A 20,797-nucleotide genomic window follows, 5' to 3' on the forward strand; every position below is an offset into this window, starting at 1 on the left:
CTTACTGTCTGTTACTGACTGTCTGTCTGGCTGTAACTGTGTGCTACTGTAACTGTGTGCTGCTGCGACTAACTGTGATTACTGACTGTGAGTGCCTGTGACTGAACTGTTATTGTTTGCTACTGTTTGCTGATTTACTGCGTAAGTCTACTGAATATCCAGCGTTTGTTTCTCTGGAGAGTGAAACCGGAGGAGGAGAAGATATCTTTATCGGCTGATAAAGATATTGCAAGGACTCTTAACTTGGACTATACTAGTGAGTCTTACTGGATGGAAATACTGTGAATGACTTAATGGACTGAATGACAATGCTTAAACTCTAACTGGATTAAAAACTATTTAAACTACAAACAGTGTTTGTGTTCAGTGTGTGTATACTCTGGGGCCCTTCCGCTCTCGTTTGGTTGCCTGGCTTGACTACTGCTGCAATACTCTGCTAGGGGTTAATCTCAAAACCCTAACATTGGTTATGGGCCCAGCAGCATAGTCTAACTAACCAGGATATAGCAGAGAGAGTTGGTGTGAGTTGCACATTACTGTAAAAACAAACTGTTTTAATTAGTTTAAAATAGTCAAAATATCTGAAGAGTAATGGCACAAGTAAATTTGTCACAACTGTCCATGATATCCAGGCTGGATGGAACAAACTATGTTTCATGGTCAATGAAATGTAGTTTACTTCTACGCAAAGAAGGTTTGTGGGACATTATAGCAAACCCACCAGATGTGAGTAGCTGGGATCCTGCTAATGATGATGATAAAGAAAAGTTACAAGACTTTAAACTGAAAAATGAGCAGGCTTTATGCATCATAGGACTGACTCTCTGTGATCAGCAGCTTGTCCATATTCGTGGAGAAGAAAATGCTGCAAACTGCTGGGAGAACCTCAGGAAGATTTATGTTCGGGACAGTGTAGGAGCACATATAAATCTTACACGGAAGCTTTTTCGAACGCATCTTCAGAGGAATGGAGATATGTTAGTTCATTTAAACTGTATGAAGAGCATTTTTCAAGATTTGCAAGAAAAAGAGCTTATATTTAATGAACTGCAACAAGTCTACATAATATTATCTTCATTAGATCAAAGCTATGATGACTATGTGACTTCGTTAGAGGTATTGCCAAAAGAAAGCCTCTCATTAACCGAGATTACAGGCAGGCTACTAGAAGAAGCCAGAAGAAGGCGTGAGCGTGACGAGCTGAGAGAAGATAAGAAAGAAGAGAGATTATCTTCAAAGCTTGAAAGAAACCAGCAAAGCAAAGTAAAGCACCTGGAAGAAGAGAATTTATCTTCAACAGCATACACAATTAAAAAGTGTTTTAATTGTGGAGGCAGAGGACATTTGGCAAGATTCTGCAAAAAGAGAAAAAGCCAGAATGTAAAAAAAGCCAAAGAAAGCATTTGAACTAGCCACGTTTAGCAACTCTGATGTGAAGAATAATTTATGGGTGGTTGACAGTGGCGCATCCCACTGCATCACAAGAGATAAGACAAAATTTATAAAAATGTCTAAAAGTTCTCAACATATATCTCTTGCCAATGGCTGGAACCTGAAAGCGAAAGGTCAAGGTTTTGCACGTTGTCCGTACATAAACCAGGATATAAAAATGTTGTATGTACCCCAACTAAAGTTTAATTTGCTTTCAGTAAGGGTATTAGATAAATTAGGTTATGTAATTACTTTTAAAGATAATAATTGCATAATTGAAAAAGATAACAAAAGGGTAACTGCAGCTTTAAATGGAACATTATATGTATTAGATAATAGTAAGAAAGGGGAGGCTCAAACTGTATTTAATAATACAAAGCCTCATGATGAATGTATCCATTTATTGCATAGGCGTTTGGGGCATGTAAATTTTAAAATGCTAAAACGTACAGTTGAGTTATCTGAAGGAATAAGGTTAAAACCTTGTGATAAATATTTGCGTTGTAATGTTTGCTGTGAAGATAAGAGCAAGGTATTGCCTGCAAATAGGCTAAATGGTTTCAAAACAAAAGAACCTTTAGAAGTAGTATTTGCAGACATAATAGGTCCAAAGAAACCCAGTATGGGGGTGCTAGATATATACTGAGCATTATGGACCATTATTCTAGATATGGGTTTTGCTATTTAATGAAAAGCAAAACTGAAACATATCAACATTTTTTCAATTGGCTTAGGTTTGCTGAAAGAAAGTCTAAACGACAACTGATAACCCTGGTGACAGATAATGGCACGGAATTTATTAATAACAAATTCCAGAACAGACTTAAGGTAGCTGGAATAGAGCATAAGAAGTCTGCTCCATACAGGCCAGAACATAATGCTTTTATTGAAAGAAGAGGCCAAACACTACAGGCAATGGTTAGAACAATGTTAAATGATTCTGGGTTACCTGATTCTTTGTGGGGGGAGGCTACAATGTGTGCTAATAACATATTGAACAACGTTGTTAATACAACAACAGGTGAAATACCATTTACCAGATGGCATGGCAGGAAACCTAACCTAAGTTACCTGCACACATTTGGTGCACCAGCATGGGTGCATATTCCTGCACAACTCAGGAAAAAAGGGCAACATAGAGCTAAAAGATTTTTCTTCGTTGGTTATCAGGCAAACCATAGGGCATATAGATTTTGGGAGAAAGGCACATCTAAAGTGTTATGTAGTGCTAGTGCCCAATTTCTAGAACATGAAGGATGGGAGAAATTAGAACAGGATGCCAATAAAGATGTAATTATTGAATCCTATAGAAATCCCATTAGTTATCCCTGTAACTTTAAAAATAAAGTAAAGAGACAAATACAGGATGAAATAGTGCCCATAAAGGAAGAAACAGATTCAATAGCTGAACAGGATGAGGAAGATGAACAGGTAGTAGTTCAACAAAGTCCTCCTGTAAGCCCTGTAATTCCCAGAAGAACTACACGTGTATCTAGACCGCCTGATAGGTACCAGGCTAACACAGTGTGCCAGATTAATCAAGTTCCTAATTCTGTTGAAGAAATTAAAAAGTATCCTACTAAGGAAAAAGTAAAATGGTATGCAGCAATGAATAAGGAACTGAATTCATTAAGTGATATGAAGGTGTATGAGAATGCCAAATTACCTGTAGGAAAGAAATCCATTAGCTGCAAATGGATATTTAAGATAAAAACAGATAAAGATGGTAATTTAATCCATAAGGCAAGGTTAGTAGCCCAAGGTTTTAGGCAGAATGCTAATGACTATGATGAGGTGTTTGCACCTAGTCTTAAGGCAGCAACCTTGAGAGCAGCTTTAGTGTGGGCAGCTAGTAAAAACTATATAGTTAACCATCTAGATGTGGAAACTGCTTACTTGCACGCCCCATTAAAACATATTATTTATATGAAAAAACCTGTTGGTATTAAAAGTGAAAATAAGGATAATAATGATTGTTGGTTGTTAAAGAAAAGTCTCTATGGTCTTAAACAATCAGGCTATGAATGGAACCAGTATATTGTAAAGGAACTAGACAATATAGGATTTAAATCTGGTTTAGCCGATCCATGTTTGTTTAAGAGGGAGACAAATGGGAAAGTATCATTATTATTACTATTCACAGATGATATTGCATTGATAACTGAAACTAATGATGAAGCAAATAAAATAATAACATCATTAGGAAAGAGAATAAAGATCAAGCAATTAGGGGAGATAAAGAAGTATCTCGGTTTGAATATAAAGAAAACACGGAAAGGTTTTAAGATATCTCAGGAAGATAAGATAAGCAAATTGCTAAAAGATTACAAGATGGAGCTTTGTAAGCCAGCTAAGACTCCAATGAGTCAGGAGTTTAGCAACACTGATGAACAAAGCCCGGAGTTTGATAAGGTGATTTATCAATCTTTAATTGGTAGTTTGAGTTATATTAGTAATTGGTCTAGACCAGATATATCGTACTGCGTGAATCAGTTGGCCAGATTCAATTCTGCACCATGTGAAAGACACTGGATTGCAGCTAAGAGGATATTAAGATATCTTAAAAAGACAATGAATTATTCATTGTATTTAGAACCAAAGGGTGATTTAATTTTGTGTGCTTATGCAGATGCTAGCTTTGCATCTGAAAGAGACACTAGAAAGTCGACTTCAGGAACAGCCATAATGCTGGGTAAGACATTAATAGGCTGGAAGTCAATAAGACAACAGCATATAAGTTTGTCTACTATGGAGGCAGAATTCTCCTGTTTATCATTGTTATGTACAGAGTTAATAATGTATAAACAAATGTTAATTGATATAGGTATAACTGTAGATTATCCTATAATTATACATGAAGATAATCAGGCAGCAATTCAAATGGCCACAAATATTGGAGTAAAAACAAGGAGCAAGCATACAGATCTAAGATACCTAAACGTGAGACAATCTGTAAGAAGTAAGATGATTCAGCTAGAATACTGTATGTCGGAGGACAATTTAGCTGATAATTTTACTAAAGCCCAAGGTGCCAGTAAGCACCAGGAGAGTTGTGAAAAATATGGGATAAGATTGTAAAGGTATTATATATTTATTTCACCCAAAAGGGGAGTATGTTAGGTATAACATTGATACCAAATATGGTTTGGGTGAATAAATATATAAAACTTAGATATCATGGTTTAAGTGCTTATCACTTTAAGCACAATGCAGCAGGCAATTAGCCGATTAAGGGTGCGGTTAGAAGTTACAATATAAGGAAGCATTAGAAGCTGGAAAGCTTACTGTCTGTTACTGACTGTCTGTCTGGCTGTAACTGTGTGCTACTGTAACTGTGTGCTGCTGCGACTAACTGTGATTACTGACTGTGAGTGCCTGTGACTGAACTGTTATTGTTTGCTACTGTTTGCTGATTTACTGCGTAAGTCTACTGAATATCCAGCATTTGTTTCTCTGGAGAGTGAAACCGGAGGAGGAGAAGATATCTTTATCGGCTGATAAAGATATTGCAAGGACTCTTAACTTGGACTATACTAGTGAGTCTTACTGGATGGAAATACTGTGAATGACTTAATGGACTGAATGACAATGCTTAAACTCTAACTGGATTAAAAACTATTTAAACTACAAACAGTGTTTGTGTTCAGTGTGTGTATACTCTGGGGCCCTTCCGCTCTCGTTTGGTTGCCTGGCTTGACTACTGCTGCAATACTCTGCTAGGGGTTAATCTCAAAACCCTAACAGGGAGAAAGAGAGGAAGAGAGATAGGGAAAGGGAGAAAGAGAGAGAGGAGAGAGGAAGGGAGAAAGAAAGGAAGAGAGAGAAGGAGAAAGAGAGGAGAAAGAAAGAGAGAGGAGAGAGAGAGGAAGAGAGAGAAAGGGAGAAAGAGAGAGGGGAGAGAGAAAGAGAAAAGGGAGAAAGAGGAAAAGAGATAGAGAAACGTAGAAAGAGTGAGAAGGAGAAAGAGAGGAAGAGAGAGAGAGAGGAGAAAGAGAGAGGGAGGGAGAAAGAGAAAGAGGGGCAAAAAGAGTGTGAGAGGGAGGGAGAGAGGGGGACATGAAAGCCATTGCTTTGGAGATGCACATTGTCACCTCTGGGGTTCTTTGCTAGGAATGTCTTGACCTCCTTCCAGGACTGAACTTCATAAGACATCTGGGCCTCTGATTAGCTCAAGAATCGCAATACTGAGTGGCCAGCAGAATGAAACTTTGGCTGGGTCACACTGGCTCTAAATATTAAGATGTCCTGGCCACCAACAGAGGTCACTGGCCTTCCATTTTGGATCCAGCACCTGCGAGAAACCTACCAGCTGTTGGCCATTTCCCACCACCTCTCTATTTTCCCCAAATTTGGACACTGTTACTTAAGAGTTAACTAGTCCTGCTTAAATTGTCTCCTTGATGCACCTTGGGATAATTCCCAGGCTGCCCTTGTACCTTGTGGGTGCCTCTCCTGGTCATAGAGTTGCTCCACAGACTTTTGAAGACTGGAACAAAACGTTAGACATAGTTGGACCTTTGGCTGATCCAGTTTTGATTCCTCTGTTCCTTCGTTAAGGAAGTCTTGCGCAAATGCTCAGGTAGATGCTGGCCCAGGTAAATGGTCAGGTAGATGCTGGACTTAATATGCCCATCATATTACATCCTTCCGGGAACCTCTTGGGTACCTCTCAGTGGCCTTCAAGATCTGTTGTGTATTTTCCTAGAGAGGGCAACTGTGGGGAAACTGCCAGCTAGGCTGGAAGGAGAGGTCAGGCTTATGCCTCTTGCAACGGTGTAAGGATTCTAAGCTAGGTCCTTGCTTGACTCCTCCTTCCAGCCTTGCTAGCAGGTTCCCAGCAGCGTTCAAGCTGGGAGATCTAGGGAAGTTTTTCTCTAAACGGAAAGGGCTTGTCTTATGGGGTTCATGTTAGAATAACATAGGTTACCTAACGTAGTTTGGTTCTTCATATATCTCTACTGCGGAGATATATTACTGGACTGATATTTGTAAGTTTACTGACCTCTTTTTCGACACTGGACTTTGCAACTGATTAATCCCGGATGGACTGAACTAGTGTATGATATATGGACTGTTTGACTATGCTATAAATCTTACTGGAATAAACTATTTAACTAGCACAGTGTATCTGTTTTACTGAGTGTAGCTACAACAACGTTTATCTCACATATTTGCCTGCCTGCCTGACTGCTGTGCAGGTTCTGCTAGGGTGTATATCCCTAACAGTTCACCCTCAACTGTTGGTCATCTTTCTTGAGAGATGTGGGAAGATGGCAACAGATTGGAGGTGGGGCTTCTCTTTCCCTTCAAACATCTGAGGAGAAGAAAGAAGAAACGCAACGCTTTCCATCTCCTTCTCCTCTTAGATCTACGAGACAGAGTTGGAGAACATCGAAGACTTTGGAGGCCTTTCGGATTTCTGCCACACCTTTAAGTTGTCCCGTGGCAAAGCTCAGGATGACAGCGAGGATCCCACCGTTGTTGGAGAATTCAAGGTTTGGCCCATCACTAAAACCTAAACCAAACCAAACTAAAAACATCAAACTAAACAAAAATAAAATAAATAATAAACTAAACTAATACAATCAATACAATACAATACACATTATGCTAGGGATGCTCTCTGAGAGAAGGCAACCCCTGTAGCAGCCATACCAGAGACGATCCCAGCATCCTTCAGGAGTCTCTCTGCAGCATCTGGACCACAGCTGGCTCCAGCATGGAGCTGCCAGACAGACGTCCAAGCAAAGAGGCCTTGCTGGAAGACTCATACCTTTTCCTCTTCTTGCAGGGCTCGTTCAAGATCTACCCTCTTCCTGATGACCCCACGGTGCCCGTCCCTCCACGCCAGTTCCACCAGCTTCCAGCCCGAGGCCCCCAGGAGTGTCTCGTGAGGGTTTACATCATCCGGGCCTTTGATCTGCAGCCGAAAGATTCCAATGGAAAAGTAAGCTTGTGGATGGAGAATGGGGTGGAGAGGGGGATGACTCTCCAGGAAGCAGAATGACCCTCCAGGAAAGAAACTTCAAGGCATCTGAATTATCTGGGAAAGATTTCTCTCTCCGTTCCCTTGAGGAGTCCTCTATGTCAACTCATAAAGTATTTCTATGGTCTTTTTAGAGTAGCCAAGAGAAAGTGTGCTGTCCAGACAGTTTAGAGTTAATGGGATTTGGGATAGTTAGGGTTAGGGTTTGGAATTGAGAGCTGTCCCCTTAAGGGAATGCATCATGGTAAATGTAGTTAAGGTATCCTGGGAAATGTAGTTCATGTCATATGACCACATCTGTAACCCTGATTGGTCACTGAATTGACCCTTGGTGGGTTGGGAGAGGTTTTCTTCACTCTTGCCTGAACTTAGCCTCATGCTAGCATCGCTGCTACTATGGGATGAAATATGGGATAGAAAGATTACTATCATTTTACACTGTGATTTCAAACTATGCAAAGAATTGGACGTTAGATGCATCTCAACATAACCGAGAGTTACCTTGAGGATACCTAATATAATCCAAGAAAAGAAACTTTGTATGGAAGAATTTGTAGAGTTATTCTGTCTGTCTTTATATTCAGCAAGTGAATCAAAAGATAGAATAGAAAGGGAGGGGGGAGCAGTGCGGCAGCTTGCAAAACGAAAGTACACTCCATAAATGTTTTCAAAGATAGTAATTAGGTGACCAAAGTTTCTGCCCTGTAGATATCTAAATGGGGGGTCAACCTATTTTCCAAAGAATCTGAAGTCAGGACAAGAAATAATGGATGGAAACTAATCAAAGAGAGAAGCAATCTGGAATTAAGCAGAAAGTTCCTATTGAGAACAAGCAACCAGTGGAATGGCTTGCCTTCAGAAGTTGCAGGTGCTGCATCATTGGAGGTTTTTAAGAAAAGATTGGACAGCCGCTTCTCTGGACTGGTATAGGGTTTCCTGTTTGAGCAGTGGGTTGGACTAGATGTCCTCCAAGGTTCTATTCTATTCTATTCTATTCTATTCTATTCTATTCTATTCTGTTCTGTTCTGTTCTGTTCTGTTCTGTTCTGTTCTATTCTATTCCATTCCATTCCATTCCATTATATTCCATTCTATTCTATTCTATTCTATTCTATTCTATTCTATTCTATTCTATTCTATTCTATTCTATTCTATTCTATTCCATTCCATTCCATTCCATTCTATTCTATTCTATTCTATTCTATTCTATTCTATTCTATTCTATTCTATTCTATTCCATTCCATTCCATTCCATTCCATTCCATTCCATTCCATTCCATTCCATATTTTCTATTCTATTCTGTTCTGTGCTGTGCTGTGCTGTGCTGTTCTGTTCTACTCTACTCTACACTCTACTTCTATCTTCTATTCTATTCTACTCTACTCTACTCTACACTCTACTTCTATCCTACTTCTATTCTATTTCTGTTCTATTTCTTTTCTACTCTACTAATAGGGAATAATAGAGAATAGGATAGAATATAGTCTATATTCCATCCTATTCCCTATTCTATTCCATTCCATATTTTCTCTTCTCTTCTCTTCTCTTCTCTTCTCTTCTCTTCTCTTCTCTCTCTTCTCTTCTCTTCTCTTCTCTTCTCTTCTCTTCTCTTCCCTACCCTACCCTACCCTACCCTACCCTACCCTACCCTACTCTACTCTACTCTACTTCTATTCAAACTATTCTATTCCTATTCCCATTCCATTCTAAAGCTTCTTCAATTCTTCAGAACTGAAGCTTCTTCTTGAATGAGAAATTAGATGTTTTCAAGTAAAAACAATTCAAGACATTCCAGTCGCCTTTTGCAGCCTGCACTTCAGTTGAGGGTGGACCATTCCTAGCCCTGAGCTCTGTGTGGCCTTCATCTTCACTGCCAAGCCATTCGCTCAACGAATGAGGGTGTGGGGTGGTGTGTGTGGGGGGCAGAGCAGAGAGGGAGGTGGTGATGAGTGTCTGTTTATTCTCAGTAGCAATGTGGGTTCCATCTATGGTCAACATGTGGCTTACATCAATTTAGTTTTTATTTTACGTCAGGTATATGAAGTTTAGATGTGTCGACGGGGAGATTCTTGAGGACATGCAGAGCAACGTTCCTGAATTGGATGGGTCCCAAATGGGTTGGACTACTACTCCCATATGCCCCAGCCAACAGGAAGTTCAATGCCTCTACAGGCCACCAGGTTGGGAAGGAAAGTTTAGGGCAGGAGCTTCCAACCTTGGCCACTTTTAAGACCTGTGGACTTCAACTTCTGGCTGGAGAATTCTGGGAGTTGAAGTCCACAGGTCTTATGGTGGCCCTGTTCTAGGGCTTTCCTCCAAGTTTCCTCTTTGGTTGCCCAGTCTATTTGCAGGAACCAGTAGAGCAGGGGTCCCCAACCGCCGGTCCGTGGACCGGTACCGGTCCGCAGAACAAGTCTTACTGGGCGCTGGTTGCTGGCGCCGCCATCTTTTTGGTAAAGTGCTTCCGGTGAGCTTTTCCGGTAGAAAGCTCACCGGAAGCACTTTTCATCAAAAGATGGCGGCGCATGCGCTCTCGTGGTTTTCCGGGTAGAAAGCCATTTCTCCGAAAAGCTCACCGGAAGCGCTGCGCCGCCATCTTTTTGACGAAAAGTGCTTCCAGTGAGGTCACCGGAAGCACTTTTCAAAAGATGGCGCGCCCAGTTGATGCGGTGTCGGGTCGCGGCGCCCAGCTGATGCCGGTACCGGGCGCGGCCAAAAAGGTTGGGGATCACTGCAGTAGAGGCATCTTGGTGTAGTAGTGAAGGACAGAAGAAGACCCCAAGGGTGACTTGAAGCCCTCATTCGTTCTCAATCTGGCCTATCTCATAAGGTTGCAGTCTGCACATTTATGGTGGAAATATCTAAAGGTGGTTTGACTTTGCTTCCCTGCCTCTTCGGTGCCTTGAGCCTGTCTCTGTGTCCTTCTCCCGCACAGTGTGACCCTTACGTGAAGATTTCTGTAGGGAAGAAGTCCATCAATGATCAGGACAATTACATCGCCTGTACCCTGGAACCGGTCTTTGGAAAGTAAGTCTTCCCATATAAGTCCCTGACAGGGTTGGGGGAGGGGAGTTGATGTCCCTGGATGGAATGGGATGACTTGCCACCGACTACTTGCTGCAGCCAAATCACCATGGGACAACCCACTAGAGGACAATTCAACAAATGCAAAAGTTAAAACCAACTTCGACAGACCCATGGCCAATCATAATAAAAGAAAGAAAGCCAATCCAGAAATACAGCAGTTACAATAATTTCGACCAAAATGTGGACCCCAATAATAGAAGTAACTGAATGAAATGATAAATACAGTGTTGAATTGCCCGTGGTGAGTTCTCCTGCAGCGAATTGAGGAAGAGGAGGAGGAGGAGGAGGAGGAAAAGGAGGAGGAGGAAGAAGAAAAGGACAAGGAAGAGGAGGAGGAAGAGGAGAAGGAGGAGAAGGAAGAGAAGGAAGAGGAAAAGGAGGAGGAGGAGAAGATGACTATGGGGTCCTTGGTGCTCTCTGAGCCTGGTTGTTTTCTTACAGACGTGTCATAACCTCACTAAGTAACCTCATCAGTGCTAGAAAGGAGTTTCAATTGCTGAACAGCTACAGCAACTCCATAAAATCCCAGCCCATGTTCCTTTCAGCTGACTGGTATGTTTCTGCTTTCTGTAGGATGTTTGAGTTGACTTGCACGTTGCCCATGGAGAAGGACTTGAAGATCACCCTGTATGACTATGACCTCTTGTCCAAAGATGAGAAGATCGGGGAGACCATCATTGACCTAGAGAATCGCTTCCTTTCCCGATATGGGGCTCGTTGTGGCCTTCCTCAGACTTACTGCATGTGAGTACTTCTGGACAAGCATATAGAACTTACTCAGGGAAACCGAAACATGAGTTTGACTCATCTTCTCAGGTGAAGGACCATCCTGGTGGTGGTATCTCAGACTCTTCCTGGGTTCCTGTACCTCTCAGATGCTGCTACTATGAAACTGAGAGAGTTTAGTGGAGGAGGAGGAAGAGGAGGAGGAGGAAAAGGAGGTGGAGGAGGAAGAGGAGGAGGAAAAGGAAGAGGAAGAAAAGGAAGAGGAGGAGGAGTGGGAGGAGGAGGAGGAAAAGAAACAAAAACATGAGTGACTCATCTTCTAAGGTGAAGGACCATCTTGGTGGTGGTATCTCAGACTCTTCCTGGGTACCTGTACCTCTCAGATGCTGCCACTGTGAAACTGAGAGAGTTTAGTGGAGGAGGAGGAAGAGGAGGAGGAGGAAAGGAGTGGAGGAGGAAGAGGAGGAAGAGGAGGAGGAAAAGGAAGGAGAGAAAAGGAAGAGGAGGAGGAGGAGGAGGAGGAGGAGGAAGAGAAACAAAACAGTGACTCATCTTCTAAGGTGAAGGACCATCCTGGTGGTGGTATCTCAGACTCTTCCTGGGTTCCTGTACCTCTCAGATGCTGCTACTATGGAGAGAGTTTAGAGGAGGAGGAGAGAGGAGGAGGAGGAAAAGGAGGAGGAGGAAAGGAGGAGGAAAAGGAAGAGGAAGAAAAGGAAGAGGAGGGGAGGGGGAGGAGGAGGAGGAGGAAAAGGAAGAGAAACAAAAACATGAGTGACTCATCTTCTAAGGTGAAGGACCATCCTGGTGGTGGTATCTCAGACTCTTCCTGGGTTCCTGTACTTCTCAGATGCTGCCACTGTGAAACTGAGAGAGTTTAGTGGAGGAGGAGGAGGAGGAGGAGGAAGAGGAGGAAGAGGAGGAAAAGGAGGTGGAGGAGGAAGAGGAGGAGGAAAAGGAAGAGGAAGAAAAGGAAGAGGAGGAGGGAGGTGGGAGGAGGAGGAGGAAGAGAAACAAAAACATGAGTGACTCATCTTCTAAGGTGAAGGACCATCCTGGTGGTGGTATCTCAGACTCTTCCTGGGTACCTGTACCTCTCAGATGCTGCTACTATGAAACTGAGAGAGTTTAGTGGTGGGGCAGACTTTTGCATGGAGAACATGCCAGATTCAGCCCCATCCTATATACCTAAACACGATTACATGTGAAAACGTAGGAGAGTCTTCCTTCTGACTGTCTAAGGGCTTGAAGGACATATTATGTTATGTTACTGAACGGTTGCAGGAACCGGGTATGGCTAGTCTAGGGAAGAGAAGGACCAGGGGAGACAGGATAGCAGTGTCCCAATATTTGAGGGGCTGCCACAGAGAGGAGGAAGGGATCAAGCTATTTTCTAAAGCACCCAAAGGCCAGACAAGGAACAATGGATGGAAACTGAACAAGGAGAGATTCAACCTGGAAATAAGGAGGAACTTTCTGACAGGGAGAACCATCAACCCATGGAACAGAAGTTGCCTTCGGAAGTTGTGGGAGCTTCATCCCTGGAAGCTTTCAAGAAGAGACCGGACTGCCATCTGTCAGAAATGGTGTAGGGTCTGCTTGGGCAGGGGGTTGGACTAGATGACCTACAAGGCCCCTTCCAACTCTGTTAAATCTGTATTGTTTCTCTGCTTGGTTGTCTGTTTCTCCCCTTCCAGTTCTGGTCCCAACCGGTGGAGAGATCAGCTGCGCCCATCACAACTCCTCCATCATTTTGCCTTGCAGCACAAGGGCAAGCTTCCGGTTTACAAGAATGACCAGGTCGTCTTTGGAGATCAAACGTACTGCCTCTCGGACCTGGGTAAGAACCACGCAGCCACCACCTCTCTGCTTCCTTGCGGCTTCCGTTCGGGGGTGTGCGGCCAGTAATCTAAACTCAAATGGCCACCGAGGGGTCCTAGGTGCTCTCTGAGCTTGGTGGTTTTCTTGCAGACATTTCGTGATCAAACTTGGTGACATTATCAGTGCTTAATGGAGTGGAGTTTAAGGAGGAAGGACAATGGGGGTCCTTGATGCTCTCTGAGCTTGGTGGTTTTCTTGCAGACATTTCATGAGCCAGCTAGGTAACACCATCAGTGCTGTCATTTTTATTCAGTGCCTTCAGAGGTGGTATTCAGCAGGTTCGGACCAGTTCTGGAGAACAGGTAGCGGAAATTTTGAGTGGTTCGGAGAACCGTCCAATCCCACCTCTGACTGGCCCTTCCAACCCCATCTCTTCTCTGCCTCCCAAATCCCAGCTGATTGGCTGGGTCTCCTTTGGTTGCCCTGCACAGGAGAAGGGAGCTGGAAAGCAGGTTAGTGGGGGTGGGGAGAAAAGGGGGATTTTGCAGTATATCCTTCCCTTGCCACGCCCACCAAGCCACGCCCACAAAACTAGTAGTAAAAAAAATTTGAATCCCACCACTGAGTGCCTTGCCCTATGGGTGTGACGGAGTGTCCCAGTGATATTATGGGTTGCCCCAGAGGTGTTATGGGGTGTTCCAGTGGTGAAGGGATGCCCCGGTTAAATTCATAACTGGGATTTGTTGGTAAGACTTCCTCAGGGAACACCATGGGGTTTGAAGAGCGGAGCAGGAGAAAAAGGACTGTGGTGTCCCTGCGGCTCTCTGAGCTTGGTGGTTTCCTTGCAGACGTTTCATGATCAAACTTGGTGACATTATCAGTGCTTAAAGGAGTGGGGTTTAAGGAGGAGGAGCATAGGGAGTTTTGTGATCTCTGAGCTTGGTGGTTTCCTTGCAGACGTTTCATGACCCAACTAGGGAACAACATCAGGGCTAGAAGGGTGTAGGGTTTGAAGAGCGGAGGAGGAGGAAAAGAACTGTGGAGTCCTTGATGCTGTCTGAACTTGGTGTTGCAGACCTTTCATGAGCCAATTAGGGAATGTCATCCATTCTATTAAGGAATGGGAAGCAAACTCCATTCCTTACAAGCACTGATGACGTTCCCTAGTTGGGTCATGAAACCTCATGGAATCTTCTTTATTGGTATTCATTGGCGGTTTTTAAGATGGCAGTAAAGTGTGACCACCCTCGGAATGCTACGTCCAGTTTTGGTCACCACAATACAAATAAGACGTTGAAACTCTGGAAGGAGTGCAGAGAAGAGCAACAAGGATGATTAGGCGGATCCCCAACCTTTGAGGCTACGGCATCGAAGCGCCGCTTTTTTGATGAAGGGCGTGGCTTCCCCGGCTCACCGGAGCCGTAACCGCCCCGGCCCGGTGGACTCGGACCACGGGTTGGGGACCCCGGATTGGGACTGGAGGCTAAAACATCTGAAGAAGAAGAGTTCCAGGAATTGGATATCTCTAGTTTAATGAAAAGAAGGACTAGGGGGTGACATGAGAGCAATCTTTTAATATTTGAGGGGCTGCTCCAAAGCGGAGAGAGGGGTCGACTTATTCTCCAAAACACCAGAGGACAAGAAGCAATGGATGGAGACTAATCCAGGAGAGGAGGCACCTAGAATTAAGGAGAAACTTCCTAACAGTGAGGACAATTAACCAGTGGAACAGCTTGCCACCAGAAGTTGTGGGGGCTCCAACACTGAAGAGATTGGACAGCCATTTAACTGGGATGGTATATAGAAGACCTCTAAGGTTCCTCCAAACTCTGTTACTATGTATATCAAGGGTGACCGAAACTTCCAGTTTTTCTGGCACCTCTTTTGGATATACCCAAAGACAATCCATGCTCTTTGGGGGTCTGTGTGGGCAGCAGAGACTTGGATGCAGAGCTTGGTATTCAACAGGTTCTGACCAGTTCTGGACAAACGGTGGAGGAAATTTGAATAGTTTGGAGAACCGGCAAATACCCCATTGGTAGGATTCAAAAATTTTCACTACAGGTTCTGTGGGCGTGGCTTCGTGGGCGTGGCAGGGGAAGGTTACTGCAAAATCCCCCTTCCCTCTCCACCCCACTAACCTGCTTTCTAGCTCCGTTCTCCTGTGCAGGGCAACCAAAGGAGACCCAGCCGATCAGCTGGGACTCAATGGGAGGCAGAGGAGAGATGGGGTCGGCGGGGCCAGTCAGAGGTGGGATTGGCCGGTTCTCCGAACGACTCAAAATTTCCGCTACCGGTTCTCCAGAACTGGTCAGAACTGGCCAATCCCACCTCTGACTGGCCCCGCCCACCCCATCTCTTCTCTGCCTCCCATTGAGTCCCATCTGATCGGTTGGGTCTTCCGTTGTTGCCCTGCACAGGAGAAAGGAGCTGGAAAGCAGGTTAGTGGGGTGGGGAGGGAAGGGAAGGGGGATTTTGCAGTAACCTTTCCCTGCCACGCCCACCAAGCCATGCCACACCCACCAAGCCACACCCACAGAACCGATAGTAAAAAAAATTATTTGAATCCACCACTGCCTGTATGTGTAGGTTCTGGCCAGCAGAGAGAGACATTGTCACAGGGCTGAGTTGTCGCAAGGACGGTCAATCGGTCCCAGAGGAGATAAGCAAAAGAGGCCTTGTCTTGCTGGATTCCATTCGGGTTCATGCTTGCGGGCTTTTATATTCCTTTTGGATTTTTTATAGCTGGGTTGGATGGCTTCCATTTTCTGTTGTGGGACACCGGGCGGTGGGCTTCCCAGAGGTTGACCAAGTTGCTGTAGGGTTGAGGAAGGGGATCCTTCCCTCAAAACGACGCTATATAGAGCCCTGCACACCAGAACAACTATACCCAAGGACAGTTTTTTCCCCCGAAAGCCATCACTCCTCTAAACAAATGATTCCCTCAACATTGTCCAACTATTTACTAAGTCTGCATTACTATCACTATTAATCTTCTCATCACCCATCCCCTCCCACTTGTGACTGTATGACTGTAACTTTGTCGCTTGTATCCTTATGATTTATACTGACTGTTTCCTAGTATGACTTGATTGCTTACTGTACCCTATGACTATATAACCCTATGACTATATTACCATATGATTATTATTAAGTGTTGTACCTCATGATTCTTGACGAATGTATCTTTTCTTTTATGTACACTGAGAGCATTTGCACCAAGACAAATTCCTTGTGTGTCCAATCACACTTGGCCAATAAAGAATTCAATTCAATTCAATTCAATTCAATTCAATTCAATTCAATTCAATTCAATTCTATTCTATTCATCTATTCTATTCTATTCTATTCTATTCTATTCTATTCTATTCCATTCCATTCCATTCCATTCCATTCCATTCCATTCCATTCCATTCCATTCTATTCTTTTCTACTCTACCTCTACTCTACTCTACTCTACTCTACTCTACTCTACTCTTTTCTTTTCTACTCTACTCTACTCTACTCTACTTACTCTACACTCTACTCTACTCTACTCTACTCTACTCTACTCTACTACGCTACTCTACCTTTTCTTTCTACTCTACTCTACTCTACTCTACTCACTCTATTCTACTCTACTCTACTCTACTCTATTCTATTCTATTCTACTCAGTCTGTGGAAGGCCCAACAGCAAGGAGTCAGGTTTAACCTAAGAAGCCTTGATGGTTTTCTTGCAGACGTTTCATGACTCCACTAGGTAACACCGTCAGTGCTAGAAGGGGAGGGGGGTTTGCTTTCTGTTTGCTACTCCCTGCCCTGCCCTGTGGGGGTTGGTGGGAGTGTTGTTTTCTTCTTGGTAGTTCCTTGATTAGGCTGTTCTTTACTGTTTGATTGAGACTCTCACCCTTCTAGCACTGATGAAGTTACCTGGTTTGGTAATGAAACGTCGGCAAGAAAAGAGCCCAACTCAAGAGATCACCAAGGAACCTACTCTCCCTCCTCCTCCTCCTCTCCTCCTCCTCCTCCTCCTCCTCCTCCCTCCTCCTCCTCCTCCTCCTCCTCCTCCCTTCCTCCTCCTCCCTCCTCCTCCCTCCTCCTCCTCCTCCTCCTCCTCCTCCTCCTCCTCCTCCTCCTCCTCCTCCTCCTCCCTCCTCCTCCTCCTCCTCCCCTCCTCCTCCTCTGCAAACATCACTCTCTTCTAGCACTGATGATATTACTTATCTGGGTCATGAGACATCTGCAAAAACTCACCATGGACCCTACAGTTCTCCTCCTCCTCCTCCTCCTCCTCCTCTCTGCACCTCCCACTCCCTTCTGGCACTGATGATGTTACCTAGTTTGGGTCATGAAACGTCTGCCAGAAAACCACCAGAGGCCTCTATGGTCCTCCTCCTCCTCTCCTCCTCCTCCTCCTCCTCCTCCTCCTCCTCCTCCTCCTCCTCCTCCTCCTCCTCCTCCTCCTCTTCCTCCTCCTCCTCCTCCTCCTCCTCCTCCTCCTCCTCCTCCTCCTCCTCCCTCCTCCTCCTCCTCCTCCTCCCTCCTCCTCCTCCTCCTCCCTGCAACCATCACTCTCTTCTAGTTGGGTCATGAAACATCTGCAAGAAACTACCCAGTTCACTAAGGACCCCAGAATTCAACCCTGAGCCACAGATATTTCCCTGTCTTGCTAACCTAAGAGAATAGCGGCCAGCTTGAGCACTGAACCAGCAACAGGACCTCTGGGGGCACTGTGTCCTTCCCCTCCGTCCCTCCTTGCATTACGGACAGGAGCCCCAACAATTGGCCGGTGGGTGAAATCTCTGCCTTTTCTCTTCAATTCAGAGGACAGCAAGCCTCCCAACCCCCACCTGGGCCCTGTGGAAGAACGGCTTGCCCTGCGTGTCCTGCAGAAGCAAGGCTTGGTCCCTGAGCATGTGGAGACCAGGCAGCTGTACAGCCCTCTCCAGCCGGACATTGAACAGGTAAAATTGGCCAGGAGAAGGTGGTGACTCCGAAGGAACCTGTGGGGTCTTGACCTTTTTCAGTCTCAAGGCTTCCAGTCAAGAAGATCAGTCAAGATTTGCACATCCTAGGCAATTTACTTGCTGGTGTGAAGGATGCAACATCAGGGGTGGGATTCAAATTATTTAACAACCGGTTATGTGGCTGTGGCTTAGGTGGTGGGCATGGCTTAGTGGTCATGTGACTGGGTAGGCATGGCTTGGTGGTCATGTGACTGGGTGGACGTGGCTTGTGGTCATGTTACTGGATTGGGCGTGGCCAACTCAACATCACTCACATCGAGGCACGCACCTCCTCGCCTGGCCTCTCATGACTGTGGGGATGCTGCAACAGTCGTAAGTGTGAAAAATGGTCATAAGTCACTTTTTTCAGTGCCATTATAACTTTGAATGGTCACTCCACACAAACAAGGTACCAGCAAAGGAGGGGGAAAAAAACTCCAAAGATGTTCCTGAGACAGGAAGTCTAGTCCTGTCAAGAATGTAAAAAGGGTTAACAGAAAGGCAGTTTCTGTAAGCAACACCAGAATGTTTCCTTCCTGCCTTCCTTACAGGATTAGGCCACTAATTTCTTCTAACAACCAGTTCTCCGAACTGCTTAAAATGTTAACAACCGGTTCTAGCGAATTGGTGCAAACTGGTAGAATCCCACCCCTGTGCAACATGCGTCAGCCCATGGGTGCTGATGGGTGAGATTCCTATGTGTATAAATGTGCTAGAAATATTATATAGGACTGTGATGGCAAACCTATGGCATGCATGCCGGAAGTGGCATGCAGAGCCATTTCTACCGGCATACGAGCCGTCGCCTGGAACTGATCCACAGTGCATGCGCCCATGCTCCCCCATCAGCCAACTGATTGTCAGGGATCTGCTGTGCACGCACAGGGGGAGATGCATGCATGGGAGAGCCACACACATGCGCAGGTGGGCTGGGGCGCATGAGCACATTTTATTATGGGTGCAGGCACATGTGCATGCATGCGCATGTGCTTTTGGCAGGTGATGACGGAAAGGTTAGCCATCACTGATATAGGAAATCCTATGTCTCCAAGGAAACAACTGATTAACAGCCCCCCCCCAAATATTTTCAAACTTACATCAAACATGAGGGTTAATCAGACACTTAGTTCCACTAGTGGTATTCGACCGGTTCGGCCTGGTTTGTCCGAACCGGTTGCTTCAATGATCAGCTGCTGGTCTCTCCCATCTGCCTTAGCTCTATACTGACCTTTCTTGCTTTTCAACCTCAGCTGCTTCGCACCTGTTGAAGACACAGATAGATGCAAGATTGCAGGAGAAGGTTAGCAGCAAGCCCTCTGCGCATGTGCAAAGTGCGTGTTTGGCGTGTGTGTGCACAAAGCGTGCGTGCGCACGCCAAGCACGCCCACCAAGCCATGCCCACCGAACCAGTGGTAAAAAATATTTGAAACCCACCGCTGCTTATTTCAAATTGTAAACGCACACAAGAGCAAATCCACAGAACCCAATTAGCATAAGATGAACCTAATTATGATACGATACAAACGAAGAGACCCAATCCACATCACTTGGTTTAATCAAACCCCTCCTCTGAGGTCAGCAGGTACACCCACCCACGCCCTTCAAGTGTCACCCTAGACAGGGGTCCCAACCACCCGTCCGGGACCAGTCCGGACGCCCACCGCCCCCGCCTGCCGCCCCCCCGGGAGCTTTCGGGAAGCCACCGGAAGCACTTCAAAAGAGGCGGCCCCACCGCCCACGCCCCAATGGCACCCCAGGCTCAGCACCTACACACTTCCACACCCAGGACAAGCTCCCCTATAAAACAACCTCTGTACCCCACTTCCTCTGTAGATGCCCCCAAGACAAACCTTGTCAAAGCATTTGACTATTATTGTGAGACAACCCAAGAGCAAAACACAGCACACGCAGGCTTAGACATTTAACAGTGGTTTATATACAAGGCATTTATATACAGAAATATACATGGGAGGCAAATACCTGACGATCAATCAATTTTCTTAACTCTGCACGGAGAACTTTTTACAGTGAAGACAGGACCCAAGGAGAGAGAATATACGCTCTAATGGCTGCCTTTATATAGACACCTCTTAAAGTGGTAAAACTTCTGTGGACCCATTCTTGGTCTTAAAACGGCAATACCAATGGTGATTCATTCTTATTGCATCAGCCTTACACTGCATCAGCTTCACATTGCATCAGCTTTACAGCAGCTGGTCAGCTCTTAAATCTCAATACCTTAACAAACCTCTTTGCTTTGGGGAATAAAGAAATCACTTTTCCTCAAAGCTGTCTGGATTTCAGTCTGATTTAGTCTTGCACAACCTCGGCTCGAGTTGGAACCCCAAATTATTCTTCTGACACTATCAATGTCCAGGCTATACAAGCCCCCCCAAGAGATGGTGCATTCCAAGGCAAGCTTGCCTAGTGGTTGCCCTCTAGCTAATTAAAGTGGTCTGTAGATGCCAGGTTAAGTCCAAAGCTCCATCCTCTCTCAGCCAGGGCCTAACTGAAACTTGGGTGGGTGAGGTGGATGGAGTTGCTTAGTGTTGTGGCCTGCCGGCGGCTGATGGAGCTGGCAGCAGAGTTGGACAGTAGTGAGGAGGTTGGGGAGGAACCTGGGCCAGTCCTGAAGGCTAAGGAAGGCTCAGACGAAGGCTCTGCATCAGAGGCAGAGATGGGGCCAGGGCAGGCTGGCAGTCATAGCTGCCTTCGGGCTCAGACAGCAGTGAGGCAGGGGAGCTTCTGGAACCGGCTCC

At 45.1% G+C, this 20,797-nt stretch overlaps 1 protein-coding gene across 1 annotated transcript in view; it reads left to right on the forward strand.

Annotated features, from left to right (window-relative positions):
• The window catches only part of DYSF (dysferlin), a 178,004-nt gene that overhangs the window by 135,061 nt on the left and 22,146 nt on the right, over positions 1 to 20,797 (forward strand). Inside the window, 6 exon segments of the mRNA XM_087965743.1 lie at positions 6,798 to 6,926; positions 7,223 to 7,378; positions 10,354 to 10,445; positions 11,079 to 11,249; positions 12,929 to 13,071; positions 17,857 to 17,996. Coding sequence (XP_087821869.1) covers positions 6,798 to 6,926; positions 7,223 to 7,378; positions 10,354 to 10,445; positions 11,079 to 11,249; positions 12,929 to 13,071; positions 17,857 to 17,996 — 831 coding nt within the window.

The sequence above is a fragment of the Notechis scutatus genome, chromosome 4 (genome assembly GCF_049901735.1).
Source record: "Notechis scutatus isolate UNSWTSFEM ecotype Mainland chromosome 4, rNotScu1.2, whole genome shotgun sequence".
In the NCBI taxonomy this organism is placed as follows: domain Eukaryota; kingdom Metazoa; phylum Chordata; class Lepidosauria; order Squamata; family Elapidae; genus Notechis; species Notechis scutatus.